Source organism: Oryctolagus cuniculus, chromosome 4, assembly GCF_964237555.1.
Source record: "Oryctolagus cuniculus chromosome 4, mOryCun1.1, whole genome shotgun sequence".
NCBI lineage: Eukaryota > Metazoa > Chordata > Mammalia > Lagomorpha > Leporidae > Oryctolagus > Oryctolagus cuniculus.
The window spans coordinates 95671355-95693560 of record NC_091435.1 but is presented as its reverse complement, the minus strand read 5'-3'; the positions used below and the strand labels follow the sequence as shown (position 1 = coordinate 95693560).

At 51.1% G+C, this 22206-nt stretch overlaps 1 protein-coding gene across 1 annotated transcript in view; it reads right to left on the bottom strand.

Annotated features, from left to right (window-relative positions):
- Nucleotides 1–9700: 9700 nt before the first annotated feature.
- LOC100353287 (nmrA-like family domain-containing protein 1) overlaps nucleotides 9701–22206 on the bottom strand; it is a 72554-nt gene continuing 60048 nt past the window's right edge. Inside the window, exons 4-6 of the mRNA XM_051818435.2 lie at nucleotides 20134–20383; nucleotides 16534–16724; nucleotides 9701–10344 (exon numbers count right to left, since the gene is read on the bottom strand). Of these exons, the coding sequence (XP_051674395.2) occupies nucleotides 10165–10344; nucleotides 16534–16724; nucleotides 20134–20383 (621 nt within the window). The 3' untranslated portion in view covers nucleotides 9701–10164. The remainder of the gene's footprint in view (nucleotides 10345–16533; nucleotides 16725–20133; nucleotides 20384–22206) is intronic.

The window sequence follows — 22206 nt, the reverse complement described above, 5'->3', positions numbered from 1 at the left end:
CTAAGGACTTCACAGGATGCGGGTGCTCCGTGGAGAGTGGCTCCGTGACATCCTGGAAGTTTCTTGAACAACTCGCCCAGGTCTTTGCTCTCCGGAAGATTCCAGAGTAGGGGATCCCAGGAGAGGAGCAAGTATGGAAGCCCTAAGAGCTTTCACTCTAATGCTTCAAGGAATCTTTGCTTTACTACATGCTTGTTCAGGCTTCAGGGTGACGTACTAAAATGTAAAGAACGCTTCCCTCCTTGGGGTAGCCAGAATGGCCTGGCTTCCTACCATGATCACATCCTATGGACCCAAGTTGAACCTCATTTCCGAACAAAAGATCCACTTCTTGCCAAAAAACAAAACAAAACAAAACAAAAAAGATCCCAAAAGGATGTCTACCTCATCCAGTGGCGTACTTGCTTAGAAAGGATCCAAGTGTGTTGGAGTCCTGGCCAGCCAGGGGCACCCAGGCCACTTTTGGAAAGAGCGGGCAGCAGGGACAGCTCTGGTTTTCATGTTAAATCCCCATTTGGCCTCGGAAATGTTAAAAATAAACTTTCACCTGCATCTGATTTCCCTCTTTGTTACTGCAGCCATTGTCTGTTTGAACAAAGAGGTAGCAAGAGCCTCTTTGAGCAGTTCACAGAGTTCAAGCCAAAGCCCAAATTGGAGGGACACAGATGTTAACGAACAAGAGGCCCAGCCAGAGAGCCACGGGGACTCACAAACTTGCTCCTGGTGGCCGGCTGGGGGCCGCAGCCCATTCTCCTCTGCACCAGCCCCACCTGGCTCTCAGGAGAAGGACGTGGGGGCCACCTGTGGATTTGTCCTGAGCAATTTAATGCTAGGGTGAGATCTTGATGATTCAGGCCCCTTATTCCAACTCTTTTGTACCACTTGCTAAGGTTCCAGGGCTCCCATGGGGTTGGGGGCAGGGTGGTCACACTAGGATGAGAAGCACACTGTAGAATGCACTGGTTGTTTTGGAAGCAGAGTGTTGTTACAAAAAGAGCTTGGGCTTGGGAGCTGGATAGGCCTGGATTCAAACTCATTACTCTACAGCTGTGTGAACTTGAGCAAAGGAGTCGACCTCTGTGAGCCTCACTTTGCTTCTTTTTAAAGATTTTATTTATTTTATGTGACGGGAAGAGGCAGAGAGAGAGAGAAGAAAATCTTACATCTGCTGGTTCACTCCCCAGTGGCCTCAGCGGCTGGAGCTGGGCTGATCTAAAGCCAGGAGGCACAGTGCCAGCCCCTCGGTTTGCTTCTGTGCAAAATGGGTATAAAATCCTTATGGATGAAGACAATGCTAGCTGCTAAACACACACATGCACACGCACACAATGTAAATTGCCTCTGACACTGTGGAAATTTGTTTCTGGCTCACATAAAGATCAAAGCAGTGACTGGCACTGTGGCGTAGTGGGTAAATCTACCGCCTACAACACCCACATCTCATTTGGGTGCCAGTTCAAGTCTTGGCTGCTCCACTTCTGACCCAGCTCCCTGCGAATGCACTTGGGAAAGCAGTAGAAGATGGCCCATGTGCTTGGACCCCTGAACCCACATGGGAGACCCGGAAGAAGCTCCTAGCTCCTGGCTTCAGAACAGCACAGCTTCGGCCATTGCAGCCATCTGGGAAGTGAATCATCAGATGGAAGACCTCTCTCTCTCTCTGCCTCTGCATCTCTGTAAATCTGCCTTTCAAGTAAATAAATACATCTTAAAAAAAAAAAAAAAAAAAGCACAGTTTGCACCAGGTGTTTATTCCTTCCTTCTTTCCCTTCCTGCATAGCCCAACATTTACTAGAAACAACGAGGGAATGCTTCACCGTCAGTGACACACAAATTAGAGCCTGGGCCGGCCAAGCTCCTCGACCCTGTGGCCATTGCCCCATGGGGGACCCTGCCATCCACCCACAACACCTACAGCTTCACCAACTCCCCGCCCTGCCATAAAACCTGAAGATGTCAAACCCGGAGGTCAGAAAAGCACCATTTCAGGTTTCACTGAGACAAGCTCCCATTGGCAATCTCTGTGTCCCTACCAAGATTACTTCTTAGGGGCCAGTTTATGGCACAGTGGGTTAAGCCATTGTCTGCAATGCCTGCGTCCCATATGAGAGTGCCAGTCACCCTGCTCTGCTTCCAATCCAGCTCCCTGCTAATGCACCTGCAAAGGTAGCAGAGGATGGCCCAAATGCTAGGGCCCCTGCCACCCATGTGAGAGACCTGGATGGAGTTCCAGGATCCTGGCTTTGGCCTGGCCCAGCCCTGGCTGTTGGGGCCGTTTGGGGAGTGAACCAGCAGATAGAAGATCTCTCCCTCAACCAGGTTACCCTGCTTTTCAAATAAAATGAATAAATATTTTTTAAATGATTTATTTTTAATGCCTTTTCAGGGAGGTGGTCACACAGCCTCCTGTTGGCTGGCTCCCTACTGTGTTCACCCTACCTACTCCCTTTATTTGCCCTTTGGGCTCTGATACCCCACAGCCTCCTGGGCTCCCTAAATTTCCATACAGGGTTCCACACTCAACCTCATGACCCCTGTCCTGCCCCCACTCCCCCAGCAGCCATCTGGGCCCGGAGGCGCTGCCTGCACCCTTAGGCACACCTCGGTTCTGCTTCCTCCTTCTATGCATACACACGCATTTGGGACACACTCCTGCCTGAGCTGACTTCAGCCCAGCCTCATTGCCACCGTTCCTTGTGCCAGCATCTGAGAGACAGGGCTGATAGGGAGGGCTGCAGCTTCACCCCCTATGGCCAGATGTGGCTTTGCCAGCTTTTGGAGGTTTGATTCTTTTTCAAACTTTTTTAAAAATCAACAATAATTGTACATACTTAGGAGGTACAATGCGACATTTTAATACATGTGTGTAATGTGTACTGATAAAATCAGGATACATTAAAGATCGGTATCTTAAAGCTATTTTCTTTTACTTGCTCATAAAATATATACCTGGTTATCGTGCACTGTAGTCACCCACATGCTGTGTAACACCAGCAACCTATTCCTTCCATCCAACTCTAGTAGGTCCCCATTATCTGAAGTCCCTCTGGGCCCCGTCCCTCCCAGCCTTTGTGATCACCATTCTGAGCTCTGAATAAGGGCGAACATGCAGTATTTGTCTTTCTGAGTATGGCTCATTTTACTGACCATGAAGTCCTCCAGTTCCATCCATCTTGCTGCAAATGACAGGATCTGTTCTTTGTTACGGCTGAATAATATTCCATTGTTTATACAGACCACAAGAAATCCTGAAGGGACTCCTGCATTAGAAGTTAAAGGATCGTGGGGCCAGTGCTGTGGCACAGTGGGTTAACGCCCCGGCCTGAAGCACTGGCATTCCATATGGGCGCCAGTTTGAGACCTGGCTGCTCCATTTTTGATCTTTCTTTCTTTCTTTCTTTCTTTTATTTATTAGACATGTAGAGTTACAGACAGTGAGAGAGAGAGACAGAGAGAAAGGTCTTCCTTCCGTTGGTTCTCTCCCAAATGGCCGCTATGGCTGGCACTGCACGAGCCGAAGCCAGGAGGCAGGTGCTTCCTCCTGGTCTCCCATGCGGGTGCAGGGCCCAAGCACTTGGGCCATCCTCCACCACCCTCCCGGGCCACAGCAGAGAACTGGACTGGAAGAGGAGCAACCGGGACTAGAACCGGTGCCTATATGGGATGCCAGCGCTGCAGGCGGAAGATTAGCCATGTGAGCCACGGCGCCGGCCCCTGATCCAGCTTTCTGCTATGGCCTGGGAGAGCAGTAGAAGATGGTCTAAGTCCCTGGGCCGCTGCACCCACATGGGAGACCTAGAAGAAGCTCCTGGCTCCTGGCTTTGTTCGGTTCTGTGCAGCTCCAGCCATTGCAGCCATCTGGGGAGTGAACCAGCGGATGGAAGATCTCTCTCTCTCTCTCTCTGCCTCTCTGTAACTCTTTCTTCAAATAAATAAATCTTTAAAAAAGAAAAAGAAAAGGAAGAAAGTGTCCAACTTCCAAACAACTGGATTCTGAATGAATTCGACGACCAACTCCTTTCACAACTTGAGAATTGCATTGATCAAGGTTCTAAAAGGCTCATGGAATTAGGAGACATACATATTTTGGTTTAACATTAAATTATCAATTTTATTGAGTCTGATTTGAAGGCCAGAGAGACACAGACAGACAGAAAGAGATCTTTCATCCACTGTTTCACTCCCCAAATGCCGGCAACAGCCAGGGCGGGGCCAGGCCAGAGCCAGGAGCCCAGAACTCCTTCTGGGCCTCCCACCTGAGTGGCAGGGACCCAGGTACTTGGGCCGTCATCTGCTGCCTCCCAGGGCTTGTATTTGCAGGAAGCTGGAGTCAGCACCAAAGGCAGGCACCAAACCCAGGCGCTCTGATAAGGGATGAGGCATCCAAACTAGTGTCGTAACCACTGCACCAACTGCCCGCTTCCGGACTTAGATTTAAATCTCAGCTCTGTTGCCGAATAACTATGTGACTTTGAACAGGTCACCTAAACTCTCTGAAGTGTGTTTATATGTAAAACGAGGAGACAATCTTGCTTAGAGTGCTGGTGCAGAGATTTATTGGAAGTATGTATGGTATGCACAGCTCTTAGCATAGTAACTTGTTCAGAGGAAACACTCATAAATAACCATCATTATACTGACTCTAAGGAAGAATTAGAGCAATTTATAATATTTGTTAAATCACTTTTCATAAAAATTCAACATAGGGCCTGGCATTGTGGCATGAGGGGTTAAGTCAAACCCTGCAACACCAGCTTCCCAAATAGACATAGTTTGAGTCCTGGCTGCTCCACTTCCGATCCAGCTCCCTGCTAACGCACCTGGGAAAGCAACAGAAGATGGCCCAACTTCTTGAGCCCTTGCACCCACATGGGAGACCCTGATGGCGTTCCAGGCTCCTGGCATCCTCTTGCTGTGTCCTGGCTGTTGTGACCATTTAGATAGCGAACCATTGGATGGAATCTCTCTCTCTCTCTCTAACTCTACTTTCAAACTAATAATCTTTTTTTTAAAAGTTCAACATAAAATTAATGCATTTTTATTATGGAAAGCTAAGTAAAAGGAGAAACTTAAAAGAAGAAAATACATACCAACCAAAATTTCACTACTGCCTAATATGTTAGTAATTTTTCCTCCCAAGATTTTACTGTGTACAGGTGTAGTTTACATGGGACTCACCGGTGCCGTGGCTCACTAGGCTAATCCTCTGCCTTGCGGCGCCGGCACACCGGGTTCTAGTCCCGGTCGGAGCTCCAGATTCTGTCCCAGTTGCCCCTCTTCCAGGCCAGCTCTCTGCTGTGGCCAGGGAGTGCAGTGGAGGATGGCCTAAGTCCTTGGGCCCTGCACCCGCATGGGAGACCAGGAGAAGCACCTGGCTCCTGGCTTCGGATCAGCACAATGCACTGGCCGTGGCGGCCATTAGAGGGTGAACCAACGGCAAAAGGAAGACTTTCTCTCTGTCTCTCTCTCACTGTCCACTCTGCCTGTCAAAAATTTAAAAAATATATATATATTGAGGATTTTTATGCAGAAGCAATGTTCAAGAGGATAAAAAAAGAAGTAAGCAAAATGTTCAAGATGAAAGGAATTACTGTCAAAAATAAAAAATAAATTTAAAAAGTTTACATGGGACTCAGCTAAATATAATGCTATTTGACATCCAGTATTTCTACTTAAAACAATAGACTTTTCAGTAAAAATTCTTCACAAATGCTAGTTCTCAAGAATTTAAGTTTTTAAGAGATTTTTAAACTTCAGTAATTCTTTTCTTTATTTATTTCTTTTTTTTTTTTTTTTTTTTTTTTGACAGGCAGAGTGGACAGTGAGAGAGAGAGAGAAAGGTCTTCCTTCCGTTGGTTCACCCCCCAAATGGCTGCCACGGCCCGTGCGCTGCACTGATCCGAAGCCAGGAGTCAGGTGCTTCTCCTGGTCTCCCATACAGGTGCAGGACCCAAGCACTTGGGCCATCCTCCACTGCACTCCCTGGCCACAGCAGAGAGCTGGCCTGGAAGAGGGGCAACTGGGACAGAATCCGGCGCCCCGACCGGTTCTAGAACCTGGTGTGCCGGCGCCGCAAGGCGGAGGATTAACCTAGTGAGCCGCGGCGCCGGCCCAAAATGTAATTTTTATCTGCATTTGTATTTGTTTACTTATTGTTCTTAGAAGGAGCATCGCCAAGTAAAGGATGCATTTCCAACCCTCTTTGCAGCACGCAGCTGGGTAGCCCTTCAGAAATTCTACCAATTCTACACGGCGTTTACCGAGATGTTATCAACTGCACGTTCCTGCCCGTCCTGCTCGCTTCCATGGGGAGGTCCAGGCTTTTCCATTTCCCAGCTTCCTCTGGGTGACTTGTGTAGTCTTGATGGCACCTCAGAGCTGCAAGCGTACCCAGGGTGGGAGAGAGGACAGCGGGTGACAGGCGGTGGCTAAGGCAAGCACAGGGGCTCGGCTACTGGTGGGGAGGGGCCGCGTGCTGCGCGCTCGCGGCGCAGGGCTTGGGCCCCTCCCTGGAGAAGGCATAGCCTGGTCCCGGGCGGCCTTGCTCTGCTGCGTTTGGCACCAGTGCTGGATGCAGACTCTGGGGTAATACCCTGGTCCTTCCTTTCCTTCCCCTAATCCCAAAGAGGCACGGGGAAGGCGCCTGATCCCACAGCCAGGCCCAGAGGTGATGCCAGCACGTGTCTGATGCGATAACCCTGCAGGTGATGCCCAAGAGCTGCGAGGTGCGCCCTGCGACTCCTTTGTGACGGAAAAAGCTCCTGGAAAAATCCACCTGGAATGAGGTTGGCGATCCCTTGCCATGCTGGACTCGTCCTGCCCTCTAGTGGCGGGATAAGGGAGCTGGGGAGGGAGGAGACACCTGGCGGGTGTCGGGGGCAGGGAGGCGGAGACGAACCTGCAGTTCCCCAGGCCTGGACGGAGCAGCGGGGCGGGCGGCTTGGACCTGGGGGCGCCCTATGAAGGAAGGTGGCCAATAACAATTACAGCTCTTTCCCGCCTGCGTGCTGCCACAGCGCTTCTCACACCCTCAGCCTCTTGCTCTTCCATCCAGCCTCTTGGAAGGTTGAGGAAACCAAAGGCTGGAAGTGGCTTGGCTAAGCTCTCAAGAGCTCGGCCAGGCAGGTGCAGTCACATCCAGGATGAGCGGGTTTGGTACCCTAGATTTCCAGGGAATTTTCTAGAATAACAGAAATCGCCTGTGTTCCATCAGCCCCACTCCCGTCATCCACCTCTAACCAGTTCCCAGACCACTGAGGGGTGTGCACGTTCACCGGGGTGCACAGCCCCTTGTCTGCTTTCCGCGCCTCCCTTGGTCCCCAAATCTCTCTCCTGAGCAACTTCTGAAGGAGGCTATTGGAGGAGAGAGGGACGGGGCAGTGGTGGAATCCATTGTCCACTGCCTACAAATATTAACATGTCTTTACTAAACAGAGAGCTTCTATCCACTGATTCACTCCCCCCCAAATGCCTGCAAAAAACCAGGGCTGGGCCAGGCCAAAGCTTGGAGCACAGAACTCCATCCAGGTGTCCCACATGGGTGGCGGGGACCCAGGCACTTGAGCCACATCTGCTGCCTCTCAAGATGCATTAGCAGGGAGCTGGTTAGGAAAGAGAAGAGCAGAGACTCCAACCTGCTGTCTGGTACGGGATATGGGAATCACGAAGCGACCGCTTGTAAACACTTTGGAAGTTCTCCTCCTCTTGGTTATGTGAGACTGAAGTCCCTAAAATGCATGGTCTCCTTTGGACTGACCAAATACTGCAGCGGCTGGGTCTACGTCCTGAAAAGATTGCTGCTTTCCAGGAACGGTGGTCAGGGCTGGCCCATGGCTCCTCCAGGCTTGTCCCAGAACAGACAGAACCAAACTGCCGGCCGGCCGGCAGAGCCGACCCGCCATGCCACGGGGCCGTCGCCACTCTCCATCTGGGGGAGCCGGAGGTTTATTTAAGGGAACAGCAGCCATCCTTCCTGCCGGGCCCACCCAGATGAGTAATAAGCCCCCTATTTTTAGCTCGGAGTTTTGTTTTTCTTTTTCTTTTTCTTTTCCCTTTTTAGAAATTTCCTCAGGCCCATTTCCCAGGGCTGGGCACCGAAGCTGCCGCTCAGCTTAGGGCTACAGGGCTTCGTACTCTGAAGAGGAACCTGTTCCTCAAATGCACTTCCATTGTAACCCCCCGCCCCCAGCAGTTTGCAACAACGTCAGCACCATTCACTCAACGTGATGCCAGCAGAGGCTGGGGTTTGGCATCACGGAGCCGTGTCTCCCCTTCCCCCCCCTCCCCAAGTCAGACCCTCTTTCACCAGGCTCTGCCATCCCTCTGCTCACTCAGTTGCTCCCAGCAACACACGTTGCCACCTCGGGGAAGTGGGGCTTCCCTCCTCTCCCCAGGGACAACCTGTGACCCTCAAAATATCAGCTGCTGGTTCTTAGCACCCTCCCCAACCTTATGCACCTGATGGTTTGTCTTTTCTTCTTAAAGCATTTATTTATTTGAAAGACAGAATTATAGAGCGAGAGGAAGAGACAGAAAGAGAGAGATTTTCCATCTGCTTGGTTCACTCCCCAAGATGGCCATGGCTGAAGCCAGGAGCCAGGAGCTTCATCCTGGTCTCCCATGTGGATGTTAGGGCCCCAGCACTGGGGCTATCCTCTGCTGCCCCTCCCGGGCCATCAGCAGCAAGCTGGAGCTTTGGGATGCCGGCATCACAGACTGCGGTCACATCACCCACTACGCCACAGCACTGGCCCCGGTTTCTCTTATGTACTCAACCAATTTTATGTGCTGCTTCAGTCTATCCACATCCACTGATCGTCTCTATGTGCCAGTCACTGGGGATAAAGAGCGAGGTGCTCACTGTCAGGAAGGAGGCTACTGAGACAGACAATTACAACGCAGTGTGGGAATGCAAAGCCAGAGAACCACAGAGGCCCACGGGAACCCTTCCAACGTCTCCTTTCCCACTTCCCCACTCCTCCCAGGTTTTGCCCCCAGCTTCCTGGCCTTTACCCCCTGCAGATCATTCAGGCTTCCCTTGGAGCCAAATGGTTGCATGGCTCCTCTTCCCTGGCCCAGCACCAACTGGGAAGGAACCACAGCATGTTTGGCAAAGAGACGATTCCAGTGCTGGTGCTAACAGCAGCCGTTTGTGGAACAGACGGATGAATGGATACCAAAATGATTGAAGGACGATTCAACAGATGATTGACGGAATGACTCAGAGAACGAACTTCCAATCTCTGGAGCAAAAGTGAACTTAAGAGTTTTCAAGGCTCGTGGCCGGTGCCGCGGCTCACTAGGCTAATCCTCCACCTTGCGGCGCCGGCACACCAGGTTCTAGTCCCGGTCGGGGTGCTGGATTCTGTCCCGGTTGCCTCTCTTCCAGGCCAGCTCTCTGCTGTGGCCAGGGAGTGCAGTGGAGGATGGCCCAGGTGCTTGGGTCCTACACCCCATGGGAGACCAGGATAAGTACCTGGCTCCTGCCATCGGTTCAGCGCAGTGCACCAGCCGCAGTGCGCCGGCCGCGGCGGCCATTGGAGGGTGAACCAACGGCAAAGGAAGACCTTTCTCTCTGTCTCTCTCTCTCTCACTCTCCACTCTGCCTGTCAAAAAAAATTTTTTTTTTAAATATTAAAAGAGTTTTCAAGGCTCGTGCTTGTTCATTGAACACCAGGGTGCCCAGAAAATTCTCTACAATGGTTTACAATGATGTTTATTTTTAAAAATTGAATTCAGCATTCACTGAGAATTTTGCAATGGACTTGAGAAAATGGAGCTACCTAGGGCTTGAGATGACTCCCTCAGGAGAAAGCTGAGTGAGCTGGCATTCCTGTTAGCAGAGCCACCTCCCAGAGCCCAGAGCCCCAGAGGTGACTTGGTCACTGGGGAGAGAGAGCTACAAAAGATGACATCCATTTGGGGCTTCTCATGTCACCCTTAGCACTGGCTGAAAAGATATTCCAATCAAATCACCGTGCAGGGTCACAAAATGCAGTGCTGCCTATCAAAGCCAGGGCTCCAGGGAATCCTTTGATCTTGCAGATGATGGCATTCTAGCATCGCTGGTGCATCAATGCAGATATTGTGCTGCAAAAAGAATAGACGGAGAGAGAAGGCAGGCCAGGCGCTGGGGGGGGGGGGGCCATCTGAACCCCTCATTCCCTACAAGCCCTTGAAGGCTCCTAGGTTGTCAGAGATAAACTGGTTGAAGCTTCTGACTCTGGGGTTTAGTCGGTGGGTGAGAGCGACATCACGATCCTGCTGCATTTGGTAGAAACGACACATATCGGCCAGTTCCTTCGCCGCCGGGAAGCTCAGCTTCTCATAAGCTTCGGGCGTGATCTTTGAAGAACAAAAGAGCAGGAAATGTTACAGCCCACATCCAAAAGAATTTTGAGAAGATATTATTCACCTTAATGATGCTATAAGTCATCAGTCCGTGTGCCTAACCCTAAAATCCAAAGTCCTTTTCCCAGAAGCTGGGTGGCTGCAAACTGACTTTTCTGGACACGTTTGGTGGCCAAGGTGAGCCCCAGGAAGCTACTTATGGCCTTCAATTATCTCATTTAGTGAAACCAGTCAATTACCTTTCTGAACAGATATGGATGTGTTTGATGACAAGCTCCCGCCCCAGTCCCTGCTGGTGATGGCACATCCCATATGGAGGCTATAACTTAACTTAGGAGAAAACTGCAAGATTCTGAAAGCAAAACAGTTTCCAGCCCCAGGTGTTTTGGGTAAGATACAGTGGAGCTTCACCACGCTTCGTGTGCTTTCATATGCATTTCTTCCTGGGGTTTCCCCAGGAGCCTTCTGGGGGAGTGTATGAGCCGGCTGCCCTTCCGGGTGGTACACCTGCCCCCACCCTCGCCACCCTTCTTATTACAGCTGCACTGAGTCTCCACTCATCCCAGCTCAGCCAGGGAGCACACCCCATGGCCCTGAGCTGCCTCGTCACTGCCCATGAATCTACACCTTGAATCCTTTCAGGCTCTAACTAGATCACTAATGCTCTCGCTGAGTCAGCAAAAACCCACTTCTATCTGACCCAATATAGTCTTTTTAGCCCCTAGAAGTAAATTCTGACGTCAAAAATGTGGTCTAAGAAAAAAAAAATCAAAACCTTGACAGAAGGAAGAGGTGTTTAGCCCCAGTGGGTAAGACACCTGCATCTCACATAGCAGGACCTGGATTCAGTTCTCAGCTCTCGCTCCTGATTCCAGCTTCCTGTTAGTGTGGACCCTAACAGGGAGGTGGCTGTGATGTTTCATGTCATTGGACTCCTGTCATTGACATGGGAGACCTCGATTGAGTTCCTGGCTCCTGGCTCTGGCCTGGCCCAGCCCCAACTGTTGTGGGCATTTGGGGAGTGACCCAGGAGATAAGAATTCTCTCTCTCTAGGCCGGCACCGCAGCTCACTAGGCTAATCCTCCGCCTTGCGGCGCCGGCACACCAGGTTCTAGTCCCGGTCGGGGCGCCGGGTTCTGTCCCGGTTGCCCCTCTTCCAGGCCAGCTCTCTGCTGTGGCCAGGGAGTGCAGTGGAGGATGGCCCAAGTGCTTGGGCCCTGCACCCCATGGGAGACCAGGAGAAGCACCTGGCTCCTGCCATTGGATCGGGGCGGTGCACCGGTTGCAGCGCGCCGGCCGCGGTGGCCATTGAAGGGTGAACCAACGGCAAAGGAAGACCTTTCTCTCTGTCTCTCTCTCTCACTGTCCACTCTGCCTGTCAAATAAATAAATAAATAAATAAAAATTAAAAAAAAGAATTCTCTCTCTCTTTCACCCTCTCTCTCACCCTTCCTCTCCCTCTCAGATTTTTTTTTAAAAATCAATGCTACAGACACAAATATTATATAAAAATGATGGTTGTCATATGCCATTTAAAAATCCAAGAGTCAGGGGCTGGCCCTGTGGTGCAGCGGATTAAAGCCCTGGCCTGCAGTGCCAGCATCCCATATAGGTGCCAGTTCAAGTCCTGGCTGCTCCACTTCTGATCCAGCTCTCTGCTATGGCCTGGGAAAGCAGTAAAGGATGGCCCAAGTCCTTGGAGAGAGTCCAACTCGTGGGAGACATGGAAGAGGCTCCTGGCTCCTGGCTTCAGATTGGCCCAGCTCTGGTCATTGCAGTCATTTGGGGAGTGAACCAGCAGGTGGAAGATCTTTCTGTCTCTCCCTCTCCCTGTAACTCTGTCTTTCAAAGAAAGAAATCTTAAAAAAAAAATTAAAAAAAAAAAAAACAAGAGCCTACATGTCCATGTCCAGCAATAGGAGAATGGTTATTTGTGGTACATCTACTCTAAGAATATTATGCAGATACTAAAATTAATGTTTTTCTTTTCTGTATTATTTCAAATATTATACAATAAAACTTTAAGGACAAAAAAATAAAATTAAACTTACATTTAAAAAATCAAATTATTGTTTTTTTTTACCAAATAGGAAAATGCTCATAATACAACATTAAATGAAAAGGTCAGACACAAAATGGAGCACATAGTGTTATTTTAAATGTATTAAATATCTAGTTATACTGGGAAAAGACTAGAAGGAGACCATGGCACTCTATCCCTATATGAGAGTGAGCTATGTGTAATTTCAATTTTCATAATTATTTCTTTCTTTTCTTTTTTTTTTTTTTTGACAGGCAGAGTGGACAGTGAGAGAGAGAGACAGAGAGAAAGGTCTTCCTTTGCCGTTGGTTCACCCTCCAATGGCCGCCGCGGCCAGCGCACCGCGCTGAACCGATGGCAGGAGCCAGGTGCCTCTCCTGGTCTCCCATGGGGTGGCAGGGCCCAAGCACTTGGGCCATCGTCCACTGCACTCCTGGGCCACAGCAGAGAGCTGGCCCGGAAGAGGGGCAACCGGGACAGAATCCGGTGCCCCGACCGGAACTAGAACCTGGTGTGCCGGCGCCGCAAGGTGGAGGATTAGCCTAGTGAGCCGCTGCGCCGGCCCATAATTATTTCTATAATAAGAATTTGCAATTTTTGAAATTAAAAAGTTAAGAGCTCTAAGTGAGTTTGTAATAGAAGATTCTGTGGGAGAAGCATGGACGATGACTGAAAATATCTCTGAGTCATCTTGCTAACTGATCGCTAGCATGTCGCAGTAAGATAAGGAATTCTTTTGCAGCAGATTTTTAGCGCAGAGAATGGGTTTTGTTGTGTCTCACTGTCTGTTACAACCATACTCCTTCTGGGGTAAAACCACAGTTTCACCCAGACTAGGGTTGTTGGTGGACATTTGTTCTGCCACGGATTCCCTGCTGCAAAAAACTGGGCTATGGGAGGTAGAGAAGTTAGACTGAGCGTGCTGGAGCGCCACCTTGTGGCCAATTGCATTTTCCCCCAGAAATAGCAAAACACCTGTGCACTTCCCCACGGGAGACTGTGGGTGGTATTTTCAAGCCAACCTAGTTCCTGAGACCAGCGTTAACCATTCTGTGGAACTTCTGGTCTCGAAGGCCCTAGAACTTTTGATGCCAAGGAAGCTTCAGCTGCGTTATGAAACAACTTGATGTCCCAAAAACAGTTGGGATGACTGGGAGATTCTTGGGAGGTCCTGAGACACCCAAAACAAGCCCCTGAGAATGCACACACACACCCACACACCTTCCCCCACCTCTCCTTCCTTGCCGAGTTCAAACTCCACACGATACAACGAACTTGAGCCCCAAGAGCAGGTGCCCAGAAGAGAGGTCCCTGAGAAGTAAAACTGCACCCTGGGTGCAAAAGACCCTAAAGACCCTCTGGGGAGCCCCTCTCAAACACGCATGCCCACCTGCCTAGCCTTGGGAGGTGACTTGTTTTCTCCACCAAATGTTGTGTGGTTCAATGACATGCCGAGACGTAGCTTTGCCACGGCATTGTCATCTACAGTCATTTTCCAGGAAAAAAAAAAAAAAAGAGCTCTTAGCCTCTGCACAGCTCTAGAACCTCAGGCTGAATTGGGAACCCAGATACCCCCTGAAGCCTCACTGATGCAAACCAGAACCTGCCTCCTATCCCACTCTAGGAAACGTTCCACAGCAGGTGCTGACAAAAAATGCTTTTAAACGGCTGGATACAAATATTGCAGGCTTTGTGGGCCAGCTGGTTTCTGTCAGAGCCACTCAGCTCTGTTGTGGCGTTGTGAAAATGGCCTGCGTGGGGAAATGGCTGGGACTGTTCAACAGTACCGATTCTTCTCACTTTTCTTCTTCAGGTTTATTTATTTGGAAGGCAGAGTGACAGAGAGAGAAAGAGAGGTAGAGAGAGAAAGAGATCTTCCATCCACTGGGTCACTCCCCAAATGGCTGCAATAGCTGGGGCCGGGCCAGGCCGAAGTCAGGAGCTTTTTCTGGACCTTCCACGTGGGTGCAGGGGCCCAAGTGCTGGGCCATCTTCCACTGCTTTCCTAGGTGCATTAGCAGGGAGCTGGACCAGAAGTGGAGCAGCCGGGACTTGAACCGGCATCCAAATGGGATGCTGGCACTGCAGGCAGCAGCCCAACCCACTATACAACGACGCTGGTCCCTGTTCTTACTTTTCTACAGTCTATGCTACTCCTGTATGATCAGTTACTGAGGACATAACTAAGTGCCAGACCCAGTGCCAACCTCCTGCCATATGTGTCTCATTTCACCCTCACAACAATCTTACTTGGGAGGTATGAGAACGCTTTTTTTTTTTTTTTTTGGACAGGCAGAGTGGACAGTGAGAGAGAGAGAGACAGAGAGAAAGGTCTTCCTTTGCCGTTGGTTCACCCTCCAATGGCCACTGTGGCTGGTGCGCTGCGGCCGGCGCACCGCGCTGATCTGAAGCCAGGAGCCAGGTGCTTCTCCTGGTCTCCCATGGGGTGCAGGGCCCAAGCACTTGGGCCATCCTCCACTGCACTCCCTGGCCACAGCAGAGAGCTGGCCTGGAAGAGGGGCAACCGTGACAGAATCCGGTGCCCCGACCAGGACTAGAACCTGGTGTGCCGGCGCCGCAAGGTGGAGGATTAGCCTAGTGAGCCGCAGCGCCGGCTGAGAACGCTTTCTAAACACAGGAAGCAACCAAGGCTGAGAGAGGTTAAGAAAGCTGTGAAGATCCCACAAACAAGGAGTAGGTGTTTAGCCCAGAGGTTAAGATGCTTGCACCCACATCAGAGTGTCTGGGTCTGATTCCCAGCTCTGGCTCCTAACTCCAACTTCCTGCTAACCCAGACCCTGGGAGGAAGAAGCGATGGCTCAAGTAATTGCGTTCATCAACTGTCTTCCTGGCTCCTGGGTTCAGCCTCAGTTGTTGCAAGCAATTGCACAGTGAACTGGCGGATGGAAGCTCTCTGTCTTCATCTCTCTTTTTCTTTGTCTCTGTGACTCAAAGAACAAACAAAAGATTCTGCACTTCTAAGACTCGGCTCTCCCCTGCAGTGCCTCTGGTCACTGGTGCTGATGACAGAGTCCTCACCCGGCAGCCCCCTTGCTCCCCTCCACCTGTTCCGTGAAGCCCTCTGCTGCCTTTCTCTGGTCACCTATTACAGTGATAACTGGACAACCTGGAGCAGCCTGCCTTCTGCTACTTAAGGACATAGTTGGGGCCGGGTGCTTTATAAAGAGAAGAGGTTAATGTGGCTCACAGTCCTGGAGGCTCACAGGCATGCAAGGCAGGACCACGTGGTGAGTGAGGGGCGGGGCCGGGCCTACTCTTCTGTAGCAACCCCTCTGGCAGGAAGTAACTCCGATCCAGCAAGACCAATCTTACTCCCTTCACAGGGCAGTGCCCAGTGGTCTATGCAACTCCCATGAGATCCCACTTCATAAAAACCCCAGCAGCTCTCAACATGGCCACATGGGGGCCCCACCCTCCAACGCATGAACCTCCAGGGCACAAACCGCGTCCCGGCCATGGCAGCACCTGCGGCGCTGTGTCTTCTGATGACCATGGGGACTATAGGGACGTTGACATTTTCACCCCGTTTTTGCCATAAACTGTTTAAAGATAGCACCGGGTACATAATAACCACTGACACACACACACACACACACACACACACACACCTGCTACATGCCAAACACTGTGGTAAACCCTTTAAATCCTTTCTAACTTCTACAAGAACAATCCTGAGGTCGATATGATTCTCCCCACTTTACAAATGAGGCAGTGGAGGCTGAGAGAGGCCAGGGCCGTGCCTGGTCGGCTGGCTCTGTGGACTGCAAGGACCAGCAGTGAGCGCCTAGGAGAGGGGTTGGGACAGAGCATGCGCAAAAGTTCTGCCTCGGTCTTTAGTTCCCAAGTTCTTTCCACCCAAAAGTAATCTTACTTCAATAAACTGACTAACCGTGTGCCAAAGAAATCAAGCCATCTGCACGGGCTGCAGCTGCATCAGCCAGCGAAGATAGATTTGTGGAACTGGAGTCCTGCTCAGCTGCTTCTGACCCATCGAGCTCAACCCTGCCTGAGCCCCACTTTGGGTGGGTTCACCCCGGAAGCCTACCAGAATTTGTACATTGGCGGAAATGTTAACCATGATGGTGTCCTGTGATCACACCGATGTCTCCCAGGCACTCACCTTTGTGTCTCGAACATCTTTCCCCAAAGTCTTGGAAAAAACATCACAATATTGCTGTACTGTGAGTGCTTCGGCACTGAGGCCCACGGCCTTGCCTAGAAACTCCTCTGGAGAATTGAAAATGCTGAGGATGGCGGCTCCAACATCAGCCACGGAGATCCCGTGCATCGGCACGTCCCCCATGGGTATTGCTAATTTGGGAGGGGAAAAAAAAAGATTGAAAACAGTTAATTACATCGCATCCTTAATAGGTCCCACCAGCCTGAAGCAATCAACCTCTTAAACCGAAAGTGTGAGGAGGCGATGAAAAACTGGCCGCAATCTCTGCACAGTTTGAAGGTTTTTGCGGAAGACACCATCGCACCTGGGTGCCGGCTAAAAGAGAGCACGCCTTGACGACGACGCATTGGCGGTGTGCGCAGTGTGATTGATCGCGTCTGCAGCCCGGGCATCTCCGCTCAATTTCCATCTGAGCATTCCTCTTCTTGCTCAATGTCCTTGCTTGCCTGTTTAATGGACTTTCTAAACAGAACAGCCCCAGACTGAACGCCCACACCTGCTGTCACCTGCTTCCCCCTCCCACCCCCCGCAGGCTTCCCCATCTCAGTTACTAGCAACTCTTTCCAGTTTTTCAGATCAAAAATCTTGGCCTTAGCCTTGAAATCCCATCATCTATATTTTATGAACTCCGACTCACGTCATGTCTGGAACCCACCCGCTTCTCACCATGCCCGTCGCTACCGCGCCAGACCAAGCCACCAGCATCTTCGAGTTGGAAGATGGCAGAATTGTCTCCTTCTTTCTCCAGCCCTTCTAGCGTCTCTTTTCAACCCAGAAGTCAGAGTGATCTTGTCAAAACTAAAGTCAGCTCCTGTCATGTCTGCCCGAAGCCCTCTGTAACTCCAGGTTCCTCTGAGAAAAAGCCAGTGGCTCAGAAGTCTCACACAAATAGACTCTATGTTGGGGCTGGCCCTGTGGTGTAGCTGGTAAAGCCACTGTCTGCAGTGTCAGCATCCCCTATGGGCACCTGTTCGAGTCCCGGCTGCTCCACTTCTGATCCAGCCCTCTGCTATGGCCTAGAAAAGCAGTAGAAGATGGCCCAAGTCCTTGGGCCCCTGCACCTGCGTGGGAGACCGGGAAGAAGCTCCTGGCTCCTGGCTTCAGATCAGCACAGCTCAGTTGTAGCCAAATGAGGAGTGAACCAGTGGGTGGAAGACCTCTCTCTTTGTCTCTGCCTCTCCTCTTTCTTTGTAATTCTGACTTTCAAATATAAATAAATCTTAAAAAAAAAAAAAAAAAGACCCTCTGTTCCCTCTGATCTCACTCCCTACCACCCCCCCCCCCCCCACTCGTTCTGTTCCAGCCGCATGGGCAGCTCCCTCTGCCTGGAAAACGGCCCCTGAGAACCCACAAGGTTCTCCGGGAGGTGCACAGATGGCGGTTCCCAGAGACCAACCTGATCACCTGTTCAGATGCTGCGCGGCCCCTTTATGTTGCCCTGATTTTGCTGGCACACTGAGCACCTCCTGGCGTTGCGCAGACCCTGCTTATCGACAGCGATTTTTGTTTGCTGTCTCCTTCACCAGAACGTGAGCTCCAGGTGGCAGAGTTCTGACTGTTTCCTAGTACCTATTGGTTTCCTAGTAAGTGACTGACAGATTGGAGACCCTCCGAAATGTGCTGAATGATGAGCCAGTGAACAAAGACATCCACTGGTTTATTCCAGAAAGGACCCCGAAACATGGGACTCGTTGCCTAGGGTTGCTTGGCCAGCAGGCAGCAAAGAGGATTCCAACTCTCGTCCTTCGCTTCAGAGCTTGTGCCTGTCCTACAGCGTTCAACAGCTTCTTGGAGATTCCTAGAATTCCGGGGGCTAGAACCCACTGTGGGGTGGATCTAGAGGCAGGCTCAGGGCCTCACAGCCAGAAAGCAACAGGCCAGGGCAAGGATCAAAGTGTCAGTGCAGTATGCAAGTTGCATGAGGCTTACTATCCAGAGACTAAATGGCATACTTTGTCTTTCAGTACAGTCATCCTCCCAGCTGAATTTCTTGGTAGCAAGGCCTGCTCATTCCTTAAATCAAACTATAACTGCAGTTTAAATGGGAGAAGCATTTTTAGTTGTTGAAACACCCAAAGTCAGGTCTTTTCTGATCCTGAGGTTTGTTTTGTTTGTGGGTTAAGCATCCTGGGTAGAGTTTAAAAATTGCTATGAGGCCGGCGCCGCGGCTCACTAGGCTAATCCTCCGCCTTGCGGCGCCGGCACACCAGGTTCTAGTCCCGGTCAGGGCGCCGGATTCTGTCCCGGTTGCCCCTCTTCCAGGCCAGCTCTCTGCTGTGGCCAGGGAGTGCAGTGGAGGATGGCCCAAGTGCTTGGGCCCTGCACCCCATGGGAGACCAGGAGAAGTACCTGGCTCCTGGCTTTGGATCGGCGCGGTGCACCGGTTGCAGCGCGCCGGCCGCGGTGGCCATTGGAGGGTGAACCAACGGCAAAGGAGGACCTTTCTCTCTGTCTCTCTCTCTCACTGTCCACTCTGCCTGTCCAAAAAAAAAAAAAAATTGCTATGAGACAGCAATAAAGAATACAGGCTCCTGATCTCAGATCCTGGTTCTGCCCTGTTAAGGAAGCTGGGAGAGTTACCTCATTTATGTTTCCTCACCCATAAAATGGGGATGACTAGTACAGTGGCAGGCACCTAGTAGTTGCTTAATAATGGTCTGCTGTTCCTATAATGTGAGATGAGGCTCAGAGATAGCCGAGATTGTATTATTCAGATTTGGGGAGTCCAGATGGATGAGGCTCCAGGAAAAAATTAAGGTATCCCCTCCTCACCCGGGGTCAGGCTCCTCTGTAGGTTACAATGTCCTAGCTCCAAGCATGGGAAATGCAAGGTGAACTGGCTTCTGAAACCTGCTAGAGGCATAAGATGGTGCGGTGAAGAGATTCTGTGTCTACACATGTCCCAGGCATCTGCAGGCACAGTCTTTGAGCTGCCTGTGTTACACGGCAGATGCTTCTCACTCTAGCCCAGGTCATGGCGATGAGGGTCACTCTGATGAATTTTAATCCCCTGTCAAGGAAGAGTCGAATTGGTGCCCTTGAAACTTTCAGATCGCTGTACTCCACAGGGGACCACCAATGACCATGCCAAAGAACATGTTCCCACAGGGCAGGGGAATTGGTTCAAATTACAGTCTCGCAGGCCTCCACCCTTACCTGTAGAAGCAAGCTCCATGTGGGCGGAGCCCCGTCCCTCTGGGCTCTAATGCTGAACAGGGGACCTAGGTTGGGAGGAGAACGTCTCTCCTCGCTTGCTGCCAAAGCAGGACAAATGGAGGAGACAGAGGTCTCTTAGAGGTCTCCTCGCCCAGCTTTCCCACGTGATGTGCGGAAACTGAAACTCGGGTCTCATGCCAATGCCTTGCACAGGAGGGTCAGCAGAGACTGGAGGTGTGACCCTCTGTGCCTTAGGTCTCAGTGACGTTCTCTGCCCTTGGTAGTGCAGCCGCACATGAGGGCGTCTGGGCAATTCGGTATCCCTCTCAGCGCTTCACACAGAGCTGTGCACAGAGTAGGCACTGCAACACTGCAACCACTTACCCAAGGTGTGGTAGTCTCCATCAGAGGCTTTGGCGGGCTTCCACGAGGCGAGAAAGTTTTCAAAGTAGGCTGCCAGGCGGACGCTGGTCATGGGGACTCCGATGGACCAGAAGTACTCCTCCACTTCTCCCTTGCCATCAAAGTGTGGCACGGTCAGTCTGCCCCCAGTCAACTTCTGCACGTTCTCCAGGCCGCTGAACACCACGTGCTTCAGGCCCAGGCACTTGGCCAGGTCCGCCACCAGCTTCCCCTAAGGGACCCAAGGCAATCCTTCACATAAGCCACTGCCTGTGCACACGGCCCACCTCTTCTCTTCTTATTGTCTGCATGCACGTGGCGGGGGCACACATCTGGCATCAAAATATACTCAGGTTATGAACAAGAGGCCACCAGTGCGCCCCACCGTCATCACCCATATGCACAGTTCCCGTTGGTTCATTTTAGTGTGCTTTGGGGCTAGATCAATATTCAATGCTCGGGGCCAGTGCTGTGTCGTTAGCGGGTAAACCTGCTGCCTGCAGTGCTGGCATCCCATGTGGGCGCTGGTTCTAGTCCCAGCTGCTTCACTTCCAATCCAGTTCCCTGCACCCCTGTGGAAAACCTGGAAGAAGCTCCTGGCTCCTGGCTTAGGATCGGCACAGCTCTGGCCATTGCAGCCAATTGGGGAGTGAACCAATGGATGGAAGACCTCTCTCTCTGCCTTTCCTCTCTCTGTGTAACTCTGACTTTCAAATAAATAAATCTTTAAAAAAAATATTCAGTGCTCACTCATAGCTGAAGTTGAGCCCTGTTGTTTCCTGGTTACAATGGCTTTTTCTATATACTTTGATTTTCCGTGGAGTTCATCCTTGTGGGCTTATTTGCTTGTTTCTTTTCTAAGTACCCATTACTAATTTATCCCCAGATTCTCTTCCTGAAGTTTGAAACCCTTTTTTCGTTCTATTCTCCCACTTCGCTCTCAGAGTAACTTCAATCTGTGTGAGTGAGCCTCACTGCCACGCCCACATGCTGTCTACAAATAGATGGGAGAAATGAGACTCTGATAATTGGCACCGCAAAGAATCTCAAATACCCCAGTTCTGGAGATTTCTGCATGTGCCACATAACATTCTTCTCACAATCAAAGACACTTTTAGCAAATACCTAAAATACACACGTTTCATAAATAGCACAGGGATGTAGAGGGGCGGGCTTTCTATTTTTATTCAGACCGAAGGCCTGTCCCTGTCCAGGGAGGACAGAAGTAGCTAGGGAGGGTGCTGTAAAGTTCGTTTTGGTTGCTATTGACGAAATCCCTAAAGGTGGGTATCTTTATAAAGAGGCTGAGTTGGCTCACGGTCCTGGATGCTCAGGGGCCTGCATCCGGCGCTGGCCTTCCAGCAGAGTCCCTGGGTGGTGCCAGGCATCACAAGGCAACAGACAGGGAACGTGTTCATGTCTCCTCTGGTGTCTCTCCTTCTAAAACCACCCGGAGCGGCGATATCTTGGTGCAGCGGGTTAAGCTACCACCTGCAGTGCCAGCATCCCATATGGGTGCTGTTTTGAGTCCCAACTGTTCCACTTCAAATCCAGCTTCCTGCTAATGCACCTGGGAAAGTAGTAGAAGATGGCCCCAATCATTGGGCTCCTGCACTCATGTGGGAGGCCTAGAAAAAGCTCCTGGCTCTTGGCTTTGGACTGGCCCAGCTCTGGCTGTTGCAGCCAGAATGAACCAGCGGATAGAAAATATCTCACTCTGGGCCGGCACCATGGCTCACTTGGCTAACTCTCCACCTGCGGTGCCAGCACCCCGGGTTCTAGTCCCGGTTGCTCCTCTTCCAGTCTACCTCTCTGCTGTGGCCCGGGAGGGCAGCGGAGGATGGCCCAAGTGCTTGGGCCCTGCACCTGCATGGGAGACCAGGAGGAAGCACCTGGCTCCTGGCTTCGGATCAGTGCAGCGCTGGCTGTGGCGGCCATTAGGGGAGTGAACCAATGGAAGGAAGACCTTTCTCTCTCTCTCTCTCACTGTCTATAACTCTCTCTCTGTCTCTCTCTCTCTCACTGTCTAACTCTGCCTGTCCAAAAAAAAGAAAG